We start from the raw sequence: 13,113 nt of genomic DNA on the forward strand, positions 1-13,113 counted from the left end.
TCACTTAAGCTAAACTGACAAATTTTCACTGGTTTCAACATGTAAAAACACAAAATCCCAAACAACAAAAATTTAAGAAAACACAAGCACGTTGTATAAAATGTTGGCATCATATTTCATGCTTTAAAAGGGTAAACAAACCTATCATGGGAGCATCATATTTCAACTCTGCTGTCAATCTCGCTCAAGCTAAGGAGCTCTCGCTTAGGCGAAGGGGTCTTTCGCCCATGCAAAAAGCTTTTGCTTAAGCGAGATTGAAAACAGAGAGTACTGTTTGAGGGGAAAAAAAGAAGAGGAGTAAGGTGACTGATTTTGCAAAGTGGGCAGAACATGAGAGGGTTAGGCTGGTTTAGGGGTTTTGGGATGCCCTATAGGTCAGCCTTAGGCCCAACTGACTAAGAGAGACCCTTAAATTTTAGGACAGAATTAAAGTGGGTCTTACACATAATACTTCTAACATAAAAATAGTGAAAATAAAGACAATAAGATATTGTGATGAGTCACATGTTAAGTTGGTAATTGAGAGTCCAACAACCAATTTTCTAAAATTTATAAGAGGAACTTTTAAGCGATAAACTAGTCTGTCGTGCTTGTTTAATTTGTATATAAATATTAATATAAATATATTTATTATTATATATAATTAAATAATTTATATATATATATATTTAATGTATAATTATAAATATTGCTTTAATGTTATTTTAAAATATTATTAAAAATAAATAATATTATTTTAATTTGTTTTGTTCCTGCAGAACAATAATAGATTATCATAAGACACAAATATTGTCTTACCCAATCATTAAATATCCTAAACAGATACTCTACGGTCTTGCGGGGCGTGTCTTCATATCCAGTTACCGAATGGGGCATATGGGGTGTTACCTGTATAAAAGACAACAACGATCAAGTTAGCGAGAGCTCTCAAAGTCAAATCTCAATTTTCAGTATTAATGAATTGCATACATTTAATTGTTGAGATCTACTTGTATTTATAGAATATTAACTAGAAATTACCTGATCCATGGGTTGGGCCATAAATGGGCTCATTGGGTCTCTTTTGAGCTTACATGAGCTTGATCATAATCCACGTATTGGGCTTATGGATTGGTTATGTAAATGTGAGGTCACTTCCTAAGTCCAAAGTAGGCGATCAATGCCGATACTTAACTTTAGCCGCTATATATGCATTAGTTTTGTATATAGTTGATCAGTGGTAATCCAAACTGGACTATAAGTTAACCATTGCTAGGATCGGGTATTCATTGTTGTCAATCCTATCTGGATAGTATAATACATGTTTTATTATATTTAAATAATATGTTAAAATAATAAAATTAAATACATCAATACTAATAATAGTATTAGATTATAGTAATAATATTATTACCATTAGTATTAATAATATCAATAATAATATAATAATAATAATAATAAAAAGTAGTAGAATAGTGTGGACATATTAATAATAATAATAATACTAATAATATACTAACAATAATACTAAATATTATATTAATACTAATAATATTAATATTAATATATTATTAATTATGCGTAATAAAACAATAATATTATATGATTAAAATTTATAATTGAAATTTTGACTTAAAATAAATATTGTTGTATGGATTCTGTATAAAATAAATTCACCACTAAATTAAAATTCATCTTATTTGTTAATAGAAATAGATGTCGATACAAATAACTTAAAACAATATTTAAAAAACATTAAACATATGAAATTAAAGAAAATTAAGTTAAAACTTGAAATATTATAAACAATAATATATATATATATATATATATATATATATATATATATAACTTAATAAATAGTACAATTAATAAATTAATAAATAAAAATAAAAATAGTAGTTAACTATAATTATAATAACAAATAGTAATAGTAAAATAACATTAATAATTGAAAAGAACATGTAGTAAAGTGATGTATAAATATTGAATAAAATTATAGCATCATTAATACTAATAATAAATATATTGCAAATTAAGGAAAATAATGAATTGACGTTTCGTATATTTGTTCAAAATCAAATATGATCACATTGATTAAAATAATTTATCACCATCGTAATTATAAAAATAAATTAATATTAAAACTGACTGGACTTGTAAACGAAAATAATAAAATATAATAAATATTTTCAATAAATATTAACTCAAAATTTGTTGACTAATTAAAAATAATAATTTAAAATAAAATATATTTATTGATTCAAATAATAATAAGAAAGATGATAGTAATTATAATAATATTACCAATTACTAATAAAAACTCTATTCATAATTAAAAAAATTTAAAATAATTAATCAACTCATTGATAAAAAAAATCTTTAGTAATTAATCATATAATAATTAATTGCAACTGTATAAATTTAAAACATTTAAAAAGGTATGGAATAAAAAACAATCCATTTATAATTAGAAAATTGAAAACAATTAATTCTATTAATTGATCAATTAATGGATTTTCTTAAAAAAACAAATTATAGAATTATTGATTGTAAAAATAAATGTTTTAATCAGATATCCTCAATCATTATGGATCTCATGAAAAATATCAAAATGAAGTTGATGCTAAAAATGTATTAACAAAAACATAAATATAAAAACATAAACAAATATTTAAAATGAATATTTTTGTATGGATGTCATATAAAATAAATACAACGCCAAATTAAAATCCAGTTTAAAATTTGTCAATAGAAACACAATACAAACACAATAATATATATATATATATATATATATATATATATATATATATATATATATATATATATATATATTATTAAATTAAATTGTGAAATTAAAGTATAAATTCATTAAGTAATTATCACATCAAATTTTACGTTCCTAAGTAAGTTATTTATAATTTAATACTTTTAGATTACCTTTTGACATTTTTTTATTTGTATTCTATCACATTTTTTTTTTAAATTTTTATTTATCAAAGTAATTTATGTAATCTATTGATCATTTATGTAGTTTATTAACGGTTAGAATAAAGAAATTAAAAAAGTTATGCATTTTCCAATTTATATAAGAGTATCCCAGATATAAATAAATCTTGTAATTTACTAATTTTTTATTTATGATGTTAAGAAAAATGCTTCCGGAAAGACTTTTTGATTTAAAAATTTAAGTTAATTTAGTCATAAAGTAAATTAAAAATTTATTGATAATGGAAAAATGTTACATGTAATAATATTTTGTGTTAAAACATATACTTTTACTTAAATGATCTCCTAAACATAAATATCCTAAGTCATATACACATATTTTATAAGAGTACTATAATTCTTATTTATTAAAAACACTGACTAATAACTTAATCATGAATGTGTTCAAAATCCATGATTATCGAGAAATAAAAACTTATCATATTTAAATAATTAATTTATAACTATGACATAAAATCATTTTTAAAATATATAAATAATAAAAAAATTTGAATATAATGATAAAAAAATATTCATACCATTCACCTTTTATCACTCCTCTCACAAAATGTTAAATCCATTTCTTCTACACGTAGATTATTGAGGTCAACTTCTAATATATTTTATACATTTAAGAAGCAACGTTATTTAAGTTTAGAGTAGGGAGGAAAGAAGAAAACAACGCCTGACGAACTGACCCAAGTTGCATGGAGGTTTTGAGTGAAGTGGTGTCGGATAGAACCAATTAAAAGAGGGCTTACGTTGAGCGAATTTAATGAAACTTGAAGATATTGATGCAAAAATGTAAGACCCTCTTTTTTTCCCTAAAAGTTAAAGGGTCTAGCCTCATCTGTTGGGTCTAAGGGCTAGTCTATAGGGTGCTAAAAGACCTCCTTTCAGTCTCTTCGTTTTCCATTCTGCTCACTTTGCCAAAAGCAGTCACTTTACTCATTTCCTTTTCCCTCAACAGAGCTCTGCTAGGGTTTGGATCTCATTCCCTCAAGCTAGCTCAACCCCATTTTTTGTCCCACATAAACTGCTTCTCGATCCATGCTTTCTATTGTCTAGCTTGTCTTTCATGGTTCCAGCTAGAGTTCCTCGTAATAACTTTGTTTTGTTTTGGTATTAATATTCTCAACTCACCCAACTGTTCCTGGAACTTTGGTACTCCTCTTTAGGGTGCTCGTGTTGATTAACTATCATCTTCCAAGTAAGGGAAGTTAGGGTTTGCATGTTTCTTGTGATATTATGCTTGCTTTGATTCTATTTCATGGTAGTGTGGCTTGTTTGATGTTATGATTGCTTGGGAAATGCAAAAACACTGTTTGGTTGTGAATTCCTGGTTGTTGCACGCATGAACAGTGGAGGAACCTGGTGTTTTTGTCCAAGCGAGCAAGGCTCACCCAAGCGAGAGTACCAAAAGTGCTCCCTAGGGCTTGCGTGAGCTGTCGCTCAGGTGGCGAGCTCTAGTTTTGAGCGAGAGTCCATCTCGCTCAGGCGAGGAGGTCTCGCCTAAGCGAGAAAACACGAAAGCCACCATTTCAACTATTCGAGCTCTCGCCTAGGCGAAAGGAGCTTGCCTGAGTGAGAGAGCCTTTCTCACCTGAGCGAGGTCTTCTAGCCTGAGCGAGAATTGGGCAAGGGCTCAGGTATTGTTTTCTCCTTTGTTCTTGGTTGATGGTCACATGTTTGATTTAATTACTCTGTTAAAGCATGAATTGGGTGAATTTGCATGTATTAAATGGTTCATGGGTTGGAATTGATAAGTTAGTATGATTATGCGTATGAAACATGATTGGATGATTGGTTATAAATGGGCATAAGATTGGTATGCATGATAAATCTATAATTGGTTGGTGGGACATGGCTGTGGTATGGGTAGGACGTAATTCCATGAATCTCGTGGTGAGAGTTCATGGTGGTGCCTCATATAATGGACATAATTTCATGAACCTCTTGATGAGAGTTCATGGTGATGCCTCATACAATGGACGTAATTGCATGAACCTCTTGGTGATAGTTCATGGTGGTGCCTCATGTAATGGACATAATTCCATGACCCTCTTGGTGGGAGCCCATGATGGTGCCTCAGGTAATGGACGCAATTCCACGAATCTCTTTGTAAGGTTTCGTGGTGGTGCCTCAGTATATAATTAAGTAAGGATTCAAGTAAGGATTGCATCCTGAAGCTCTAAAGAGTCCGTTAGTCTCACATAGAGCGTACTGACTCAAGTGGTGAGAGTAGTAGGAGGCCCTAGTGTTTGGCAGGATAATGGACTTAGATGTTTGAAGGCTAACCTTGTGCGTGGTAGGGTGAAACCCATTGGCAATGGCTCTGCAGAGCAATAGAGGCCACCACAAGTGCAAGCATCCAGTGAATCCGACTGATTATATATATTCGGATAATTGAGTCTTAGAGTCTTACTTGGTTGCTATCACATGCTTGGTTGATTCGTGTATTATTGACTTTTAAATTGCATGCTCAAATGTATGATAAAACATTTTTATTGATGTAAGCAGATGTGGAAACTCCTCGTGGTTGGATTCCTTTGCTTAGAGTACACTTTTAAGGCACTGCAGCCTATGTACTACTTTGCTCTTTGAGCATGTGTTTTGAATAACTGTCAAACGTTTTAATCTTGTTCTTTCGTTTATGCCATCGTGGTATGCCTTGGTTTCTTTCCTTGTACCTTTTGGATAAATGATTGACACGTATACTCCATGACATTCTCTTTTATTATAATCTATGTGATGTTTCATTTAATTAAGCTATTTTATTAAATGGGACGTTACAAGAAACATAGATGAGACCTAGTTTGAATTTTTGTTTTTACTTCTTAGGGTTGTTGTTTCAATAAAAATGGATTTTTAGAAAGAATTTGGGACAATTATTGTTTTTGATTCTCTCGTTCTTCTCTTCTTCGTAGTCTCTGTAATGAGAAAATCTGATAACCAATATGCACAAAGTAGCCATTGGTAAAAAGAGATTCTATCGTGCAAGTGGGTGTTGAGAAGAAGGAATCTAAGACAACTTGTACATTTTTTTTAATGAATCTAATGTGAATTGATTTTAAACTTTTCTCAATCAATTTCTATTATGTAAATTTTAGTTCTTTTATGAATATTTTTTATTGTGTTTGTGAAGTTCCTTTGTTGTTCTTGTGACTTTCTTATTATTGAATTATGTTTTTTGCACAATTTACATTTATGTTGATTTTTATGAATTTCTGATTTTCTGTGATATAGTTAGTCTTCTACTAACAAGGCAAAAGAAAAAAAATATAGAATGGGGGAAGAAGGAGAGAGTGGGTTATGAGTTGTTTAGTTATATTGTACCTTTAATACCTTTATTTTAGTTTGGATCAGTTTTCTGTGTAGCAGTAGTTAGCATTCCATGTATGCCAATCCTGAATTTTCCTTTGGTTGTTTCAATTCATTGCAAAATGCATTCATTGTTACGTTAATTCCTACCATTGAGATGTTAAACATTGATTCAGAATTCTGAATCAGCTTTATTACATTCATCTTACGTGTATATGCATCTAGTATTCTATTGATAGGCTTGCATCCATACTTGTAAATTATGCCTATGCATGACATTCATGCTTTTAACTTCATGCCTGCATCTCATTCCCAAGTTGTGGTTGAGGCACTCGCGAAGGTGGCTTCAATGGAGACAGACTTGGGCGTAGCACACAAGGTTGTGTTTGGATTCGTTGCAGAATAGGAAGTTTGATAAGGTAAATTACCGATTTAGCTTTCTTTAGTTATAATTATAATTGTAATCATATCATGCACTTGGATTGGTAGTGAAATTGAAAACAATTAAAAATTACAATAGAGATAATAATAATAATAATATTAGTGTGGGATGTAGCTTTTATAAATGTTGGTGAAGTAAGTAATCTCTTAATCTTTGATGTTTTTGGCATTTACTGTTGGCACAAATTTCAGAAACACCAGGGTTGGCATTAGGGATGTCAAAAAAATCCGTACCCGCGGGTATCCGCGGATAAAACCCGCAACGGATAGGAAATGGATATTAAAAATGGATACCCGCTACCCGTGGGTATGGGTATTTTTTGATACCCGCATGTTAACGGGACGGGTACGGATATCATAGTATCCGTACCCGTGGATACCCGTACCCGCTAAACTTTAATTCAGAAAAATTATTACCCCACAAATGAGTCAAAACATTATGAGTCTTCATTATATTAGTAAAAACTTTAATTCAAAAAATTTATATATATATATATATATATATATATATATATATATATATATTAGTAAAAACATTATGAGTCTTCATTCAATAATGGTGGTCAGATTCTTACCCCACAAATGAGTAAATTACTTCCATATACTGTGGAGGCATTGATGTGTCTCTAAGACTGGTTATGGACCAATATGGAAGGTAATGAAATGAACATTTTTACTTAGATATTTTAATTAAGTGATTGTTAGAAATTTTTACTGAACTCCTTATGTTTTAAGGCTCTTCTAGATTAAAATTGGACAACATGAAACTTTATACAATGTTGTAAGAGGTGGATATTGATGAAGTTAGTAATTTCTTTAATATTTTATTCAAAAATAAACTACAATATAAATTGGTAGTAATTTTTTATTTGTTTGTTTTTTAAGAATCAATCGGAGAAAGGGAACTTGTTGATCCAAACAATAATTATGGTTAAATAATTATTTTTTAAAATATTTTTGTAAATACCCGCGAGTACCCGTGGATATCCGCGGATATGAAAAAAATAGACGGGTACCCGCATAACGGATACCCGACGGATATGGGTACGGGTACGGGGCGAATATTTATTCAGCAGATAGGGTACGGGGGAACTACTACCTGTACCCTATCCGCCCCGTTGACATTCCCAGTTGGCATCTGATCATCTCTGCATGTGGTTACATAGTGGAGTATTTCTTCTATTGGAATTTAACTCGAGGAAGAATTTAGGTTCAATATGTTCCTTTATATGTGCCTTGCATGTAATGAATTTTATTTTCGGAAAAGTGGTTCTTCTTAAAAGTTAATAGGATATGAAGAATTTTTATGATAATTTCTTTTTTAGGGCTATAATTTAGTGCGATTACTCAGTTTTGTGAGTATAAAGGTCTTGTTCACATAAGTATGGTCTTGGCAAAAGTCATGCCTTCCTCACATTGATTACCTTAAACAGCTTAGAGGAAACCATAGTCAAGGATAAGGCATACATAAAATAAAATTTAAGATTTAATTATTCGGATGATACCTAGTTTAGTAGGAGTGTGTCAATTTGGTACTCATCCTTAAAAAAATGTCAATTGGGTCTCAACTTTTGAAAAATGCCTTAATTAAGTCCCTTTCAGACAAAAATTGTTAACGCCATTAACGACATGTTACGTGTCAACCTCTGTTTTTTCTTCGTTTTAATTTTTATTTTTATTTTTTAAAAAAACTTTTTGTTGTCATGTGTCGAGTCCTTAGTGTCAGCCTTTGTTTTTATAATTTTTTTTTGTAAAATTCTTTTGTCGCCACGTGTCAAGTCTCTGGTGTGACACGTGACAAAACAATTGTCTTGATTTTAATTTAGTCCCTATATATGTCTCCTTGATTCAATTTAGTCCTTACCTTTGTGTTCTTGGTTCAATTTTGACCTATTTAATAATTTAAATATATTTTTTTAATCCGTTTTCTTGTATGATTAAAACTAATTAAGTAAAATATTTTTACAAGATCAAGTACTCTGATATTTATATTAAAATTTAGTGGTAAAAAAATGTGAGACTAATAGAGCAATATAGGCACCCAATTTTTCTTTTTCAAAATAGAGAAATGTTGTCCCTCTCCAATTTCAAACCAAATTTATTATTTTTATAAATGTTATACTAATATTTGTTATTAAAAATGACTTTTTAACATATTACATTATTGTATATTATTAACTCATATTTTGTTAATCATTTATTTTACCACTAAATTTTAATATAAATATTAGTACTTAATTTTGTAAAAATTTATAACTTAATTAGTTTTAATCTAATCAAAAGTGGATTATAAAAATATATTTTAATTATTGAAAAAAATTGGGAAAAAATTGAACTAAGAACACAAAAGTGAGGACTAAATTGGATCAAAGACACATATATAGGGAATAAATTGAAATCAAGACAATTGTCCTGCTACATGTCATACTAGGGACTTGACACATGGCAAGAAAAAAATTTTGCAAAAAAAAAAAAATTGCAAAAAAAAAAATAATAAAAAAAATCAGAGGTTGTGATAAGTGTCTAGAATGCGTAAAATTTCCATATAAACATGACACTTATCATGCTTTAATTGATCATATTTTTTAAGTGAACAACCCATTTTAGCTTATAATTATAGAATGAGGTATTAAAAAGAAGAAAAATAAGAAATTAATGATTTTTTTATGATTTTGTAGCAATTTCTCGAAATATTAAAAGTGATGCGGCAGAGCCCCAAAATTCACGGTCGAGCTCTAGTAAGGCGGTCAAGGAAGGATCCAGAATATAACTTTTGGAGCTGAGCCACAACAAAATGGTGCTCAGCGCTTAAGGCGGTGCATGGTTGAACCACGAGAGATGTGTTTAATATTTAAGGCGGTGCATGGCTGAGTCACAAGAAATGATTTATATTTCAACCATATCTTCTACATTGCTCATTCATTCATTTGTTCTCTTCAATTCCACCACAAAAAACACCTATGTTGTATAATGATTGCCAAATACCATATTGAACTCGCTGGACAGGGTTTCCCATTATCTCCATGGGACGTGAGCAAGGAGCAGAGAAGAGAATGTGAGATGCAGAGATGGTAGAGAGACAAGGAAGAGAAAGCATAGCAACGTAGGTAAGAAAAACTAAACTTTTATTCTTCTGTAAATTTTTTGATACAATGGGTAAAACGAAAACCTATCTTTAAATAGGTTTGGGGCAAATAGAAAACAACCCTAATAACTGATTTGGATCAGTTATTAGTAACTAACCCTGAAACAGAAAACCCTAAGGGGTTCAATACTCTCCCATCAAGCTGGATGGTGGATGCTCAACATTCCTAACTTGGAGATGTTTATTTTAAAGTTAGTGAGATGGAGGGCTTTGGTAAAAACGTCTGCGAGCTGGTCATTCGAGCTAATCGGAAGAAGGCAAAACAGATTTTGTTGAAGTCGCTCCCGAACCACATGACAGTCAATGTCTATGTGCTTGGTGCGTTCGTGAAAGGTGGGATTGTGCACGATATGTCTTGCATACTGTTTGTCGCAATAAAGCACAGCAGGAAGATCAGTTTGAACTTGTAGGTCACGAAGGATGTAGCTAATCCATTGGATCTCGCACGTAGTGGTGGCGAGAGCCCTATACTCTGCCTCTGAAGAGGATCTGGAAACCGTGTTTTGTTTCTTAGTTTTCCAAGAAACTAGTGAACTTCCAAGGAATATACAGAATCTAGTAACACTTCTTATAGTTTCTGGACAAGCAGTCCAGTCATAATCACTAAACCCTTTGATTTGGATATCAGTCCCAATTGGGAAGAAAAGACCACGACCTGGATCTGCCTTGATGTATCTAAGAATATGTTGGGCAGCCTGGTGATGATGTATAGTTGGTCCTTGCACAAATTGACTGAGTAAATGAACAGAGAAGCTAATGTCAGGCCTAGAATTAGTGAGATATAAAAGCTTCCCTATTAATCTTCGATAGGAATCTGTGTTGTGAACAATTTTGTTGGTGTCAAAAAGATCCTTAGTGTTACTCATGAGAGGACTTTGACAGGGTTTGCTGTAAAGCATCCCAGTTTCTTCTAAGATGTCTAGAGCATACTTTATTTGACACAAATAGATTGCCTTTGTTGTCCTAGCCACCTCAAAGCCCAAGAAAAATTTCAATTTTCCAAGATCCTTAATTTTGAAAGCTTGGTGTAATAAAGATTTGGTTCTATTAATAGCTTCCATAGAATTCACAGTCAGTATCACATCATCTACATAAAAAAGTAAAGTAGTAAAACTATTAGTAGTTTTCTGAACAAATAAGGAATAATCATCCTTTGATTGAACAAAACCAAGACTTATAAGGAATGAAGATAGTTTGGCAAACCATTGTTGACTTGCTTGCTTGAGTCCATATAGAGATTTAGTTAAACGACAAACTTGCCCTTGTTTGGAGACACTTAGTCCTGATGGGGGTGACATATAGACCTCCTCATTGAGTTCTCCATGAAGAAAGGCATTATCCACATCAAGTTGATGTAGGTGCCAGTTTTTAGCGGCTGCAAGAGCTAGGAGAATTTTAATAGTGGTCAGTTTAGCAACAGGAAAAAAGTGTCAAAATAGTCAACCCCTTCTAGTTGAGAATACCCCTTAGCCACTAGCCTAGCCTTATATCTTTCTATAGTGCCATCTGCATTATATTTGATCTAAACACCCACTTACATCCTGTAGGTTTCTTTCCTTTAGGGAGATCAGTTAGGTACCAAGTACTGTTTAATTCCAAAGCATTTATTTCTTTGTTCATAGCAGTCACCCATTCTGTATTCTTACTAGCTTTCGTATAAGATTGAGGTTCTTTATTAGTGGAGATGGCAAGAGTGCAATTGAAGTGATCCTTGGATAGGGATTTATAGGAAACAACAGAGCTAATGGGATAAGCAGATTTATCGGTATGATTTATGCATTCAAGAAGGACATAATTGTTAACAGTAAAGGAACCATTGACCTGATAATTCTTTAAGTAGCTAGGAACTTTTTTGCTTCTCTTTGATCGCCTTAGATCTTAATCTTCAGTGCTGATGAGATCTTGTTGAACAATATTAGTATTTTGCTGGTTTTCTTAATCATGTTCAGGCTGGACATTAATCTGATCATGATTCTCAGTGATATCTTCTTTTCTTTCACTCTCACTGCTGAAATCTGTAATGTCATTATCAGTATTGCTATTCTCATCATCGTTGTCTATGATGTTGTGATCCTTATGAGAGACATAGTTGTTGGGAACATCATTATGTAAACTGTTTGGTTCTAAGAACTCAACATTTTGATCATGTTCACTGCTGTTAGAAACATTACAGGGAAAAATATTTTCATAAAACATGACATTTCTACTAATAAAGATTTCTCTACTCTTAATATCCAAAAGAACATAGCCCTTCATTCCAGGCTTAAAACCAATAAAAACGCATTTTCTGGCCCTAGGATCAAGCTTGTTTCTGTTGACATCAGTGGTGGAAGCAAAGCATAAACAACCAAAAGCCTTTAAGCTAAGATAAGTAGGAGGTTTTTTATTAAGAATTTCATAAGGGGATTTATTCTTTAGAACAACAGAAGACATCTTATTTATTAAGTGCACAACATGATTAACAACATAGTACCAATAGCATTTAGGCAGTTTAGACTAAAATAAAAGACTTCTAGCAACGTTAAGAATGTGTTGATGCTTTCTTTCCACAACTGAATTATGTTCTAGAGTTCCAACATAAATTTTTTGATGCTCAATGCCATAACTGTTATATAGATCAGTGTATTCAAACTCAGGACCATTGTCAGATCTTATGATCTTAATATTCTTTTTAAACTGATTTTTAACATTAATGACAAAATTTAGTAAAGGTTTTCTGGTTTCACTCTTAGAGTGCATATGAAAGATCCAAGTATGTCTATAGCTCTTGAAGAGATTTCAGATAAATGAAACAGTGAAAAAAAACTACATTGTTACTGTTTTACTACTGTTTATATAAGAAGATAGTAAGCAGAATACAAAGAGTCAAGGCCCAGTCCTAACCCTAACCCTAAAGAAAGGATCCCATACATGATAAATAAAATATTACATCTCAACACTCCCCCTCAAGCTGGAGCATATAGATCATATGCTCCAAGCTTGGAACATATAAATTGAATTCTAGGCCCTCTTAAAGATTTAGTCAGAATGTCTGCAAGTTGTTCATTAGAGCCGACAAACTCTGTAACAAGATCCTTGGATAGTAATTTCTCTCTAACAAAATGACAATCAATTTCTATATGCTTTGTTCTCTCATGAAACACCGGATTGGAGGCAATGTGAAGGGCTGCTTGGTTGTCACAATATAACTTCATCTGCTCATTTTCACAAAATTTCAACTCTTGAAGGAGTTGTTT

General features: G+C 31.6%; 1 protein-coding gene across 1 annotated transcript; it reads right to left on the reverse strand.

Moving 5' to 3' along the window:
• Nucleotides 1–10,014: 10,014 nt before the first annotated feature.
• On the reverse strand, nt 10,015–11,497 carry LOC114194979 (uncharacterized mitochondrial protein AtMg00810-like). Its single transcript, XM_028085378.1, has 2 exons — nt 11,416–11,497; nt 10,015–11,261 (listed from the first exon to the last, which is right to left on the reverse strand). Exons 1-2 carry the CDS (start codon nt 11,495–11,497, stop codon nt 10,015–10,017), a joined length of 1,329 nt encoding a protein of 442 aa, XP_027941179.1.
• Between the last annotated feature and the right edge of the window lie 1,616 nt (nt 11,498–13,113).

The sequence above is a fragment of the Vigna unguiculata genome, chromosome 8 (genome assembly GCF_004118075.2).
Source record: "Vigna unguiculata cultivar IT97K-499-35 chromosome 8, ASM411807v1, whole genome shotgun sequence".
NCBI classification, from domain to species: Eukaryota; Viridiplantae; Streptophyta; class Magnoliopsida; order Fabales; family Fabaceae; genus Vigna; species Vigna unguiculata.

Bases quoted from the DNA above. Each gene is read 5' to 3' on its own strand.
- LOC114194979 (XM_028085378.1), bottom strand. From the start codon at position 11,497: ATGAACAAAGAAATAAATGCTTTGGAATTAAACAGTACTTGGTACCTA. The intron at 11,262-11,415 runs GTAAGTGGGTGT...AAATTCTCCTAG, and splicing joins AGGAAAGAAACCTACAGGAT to CTCTTGCAGCCGCTAAAAAC.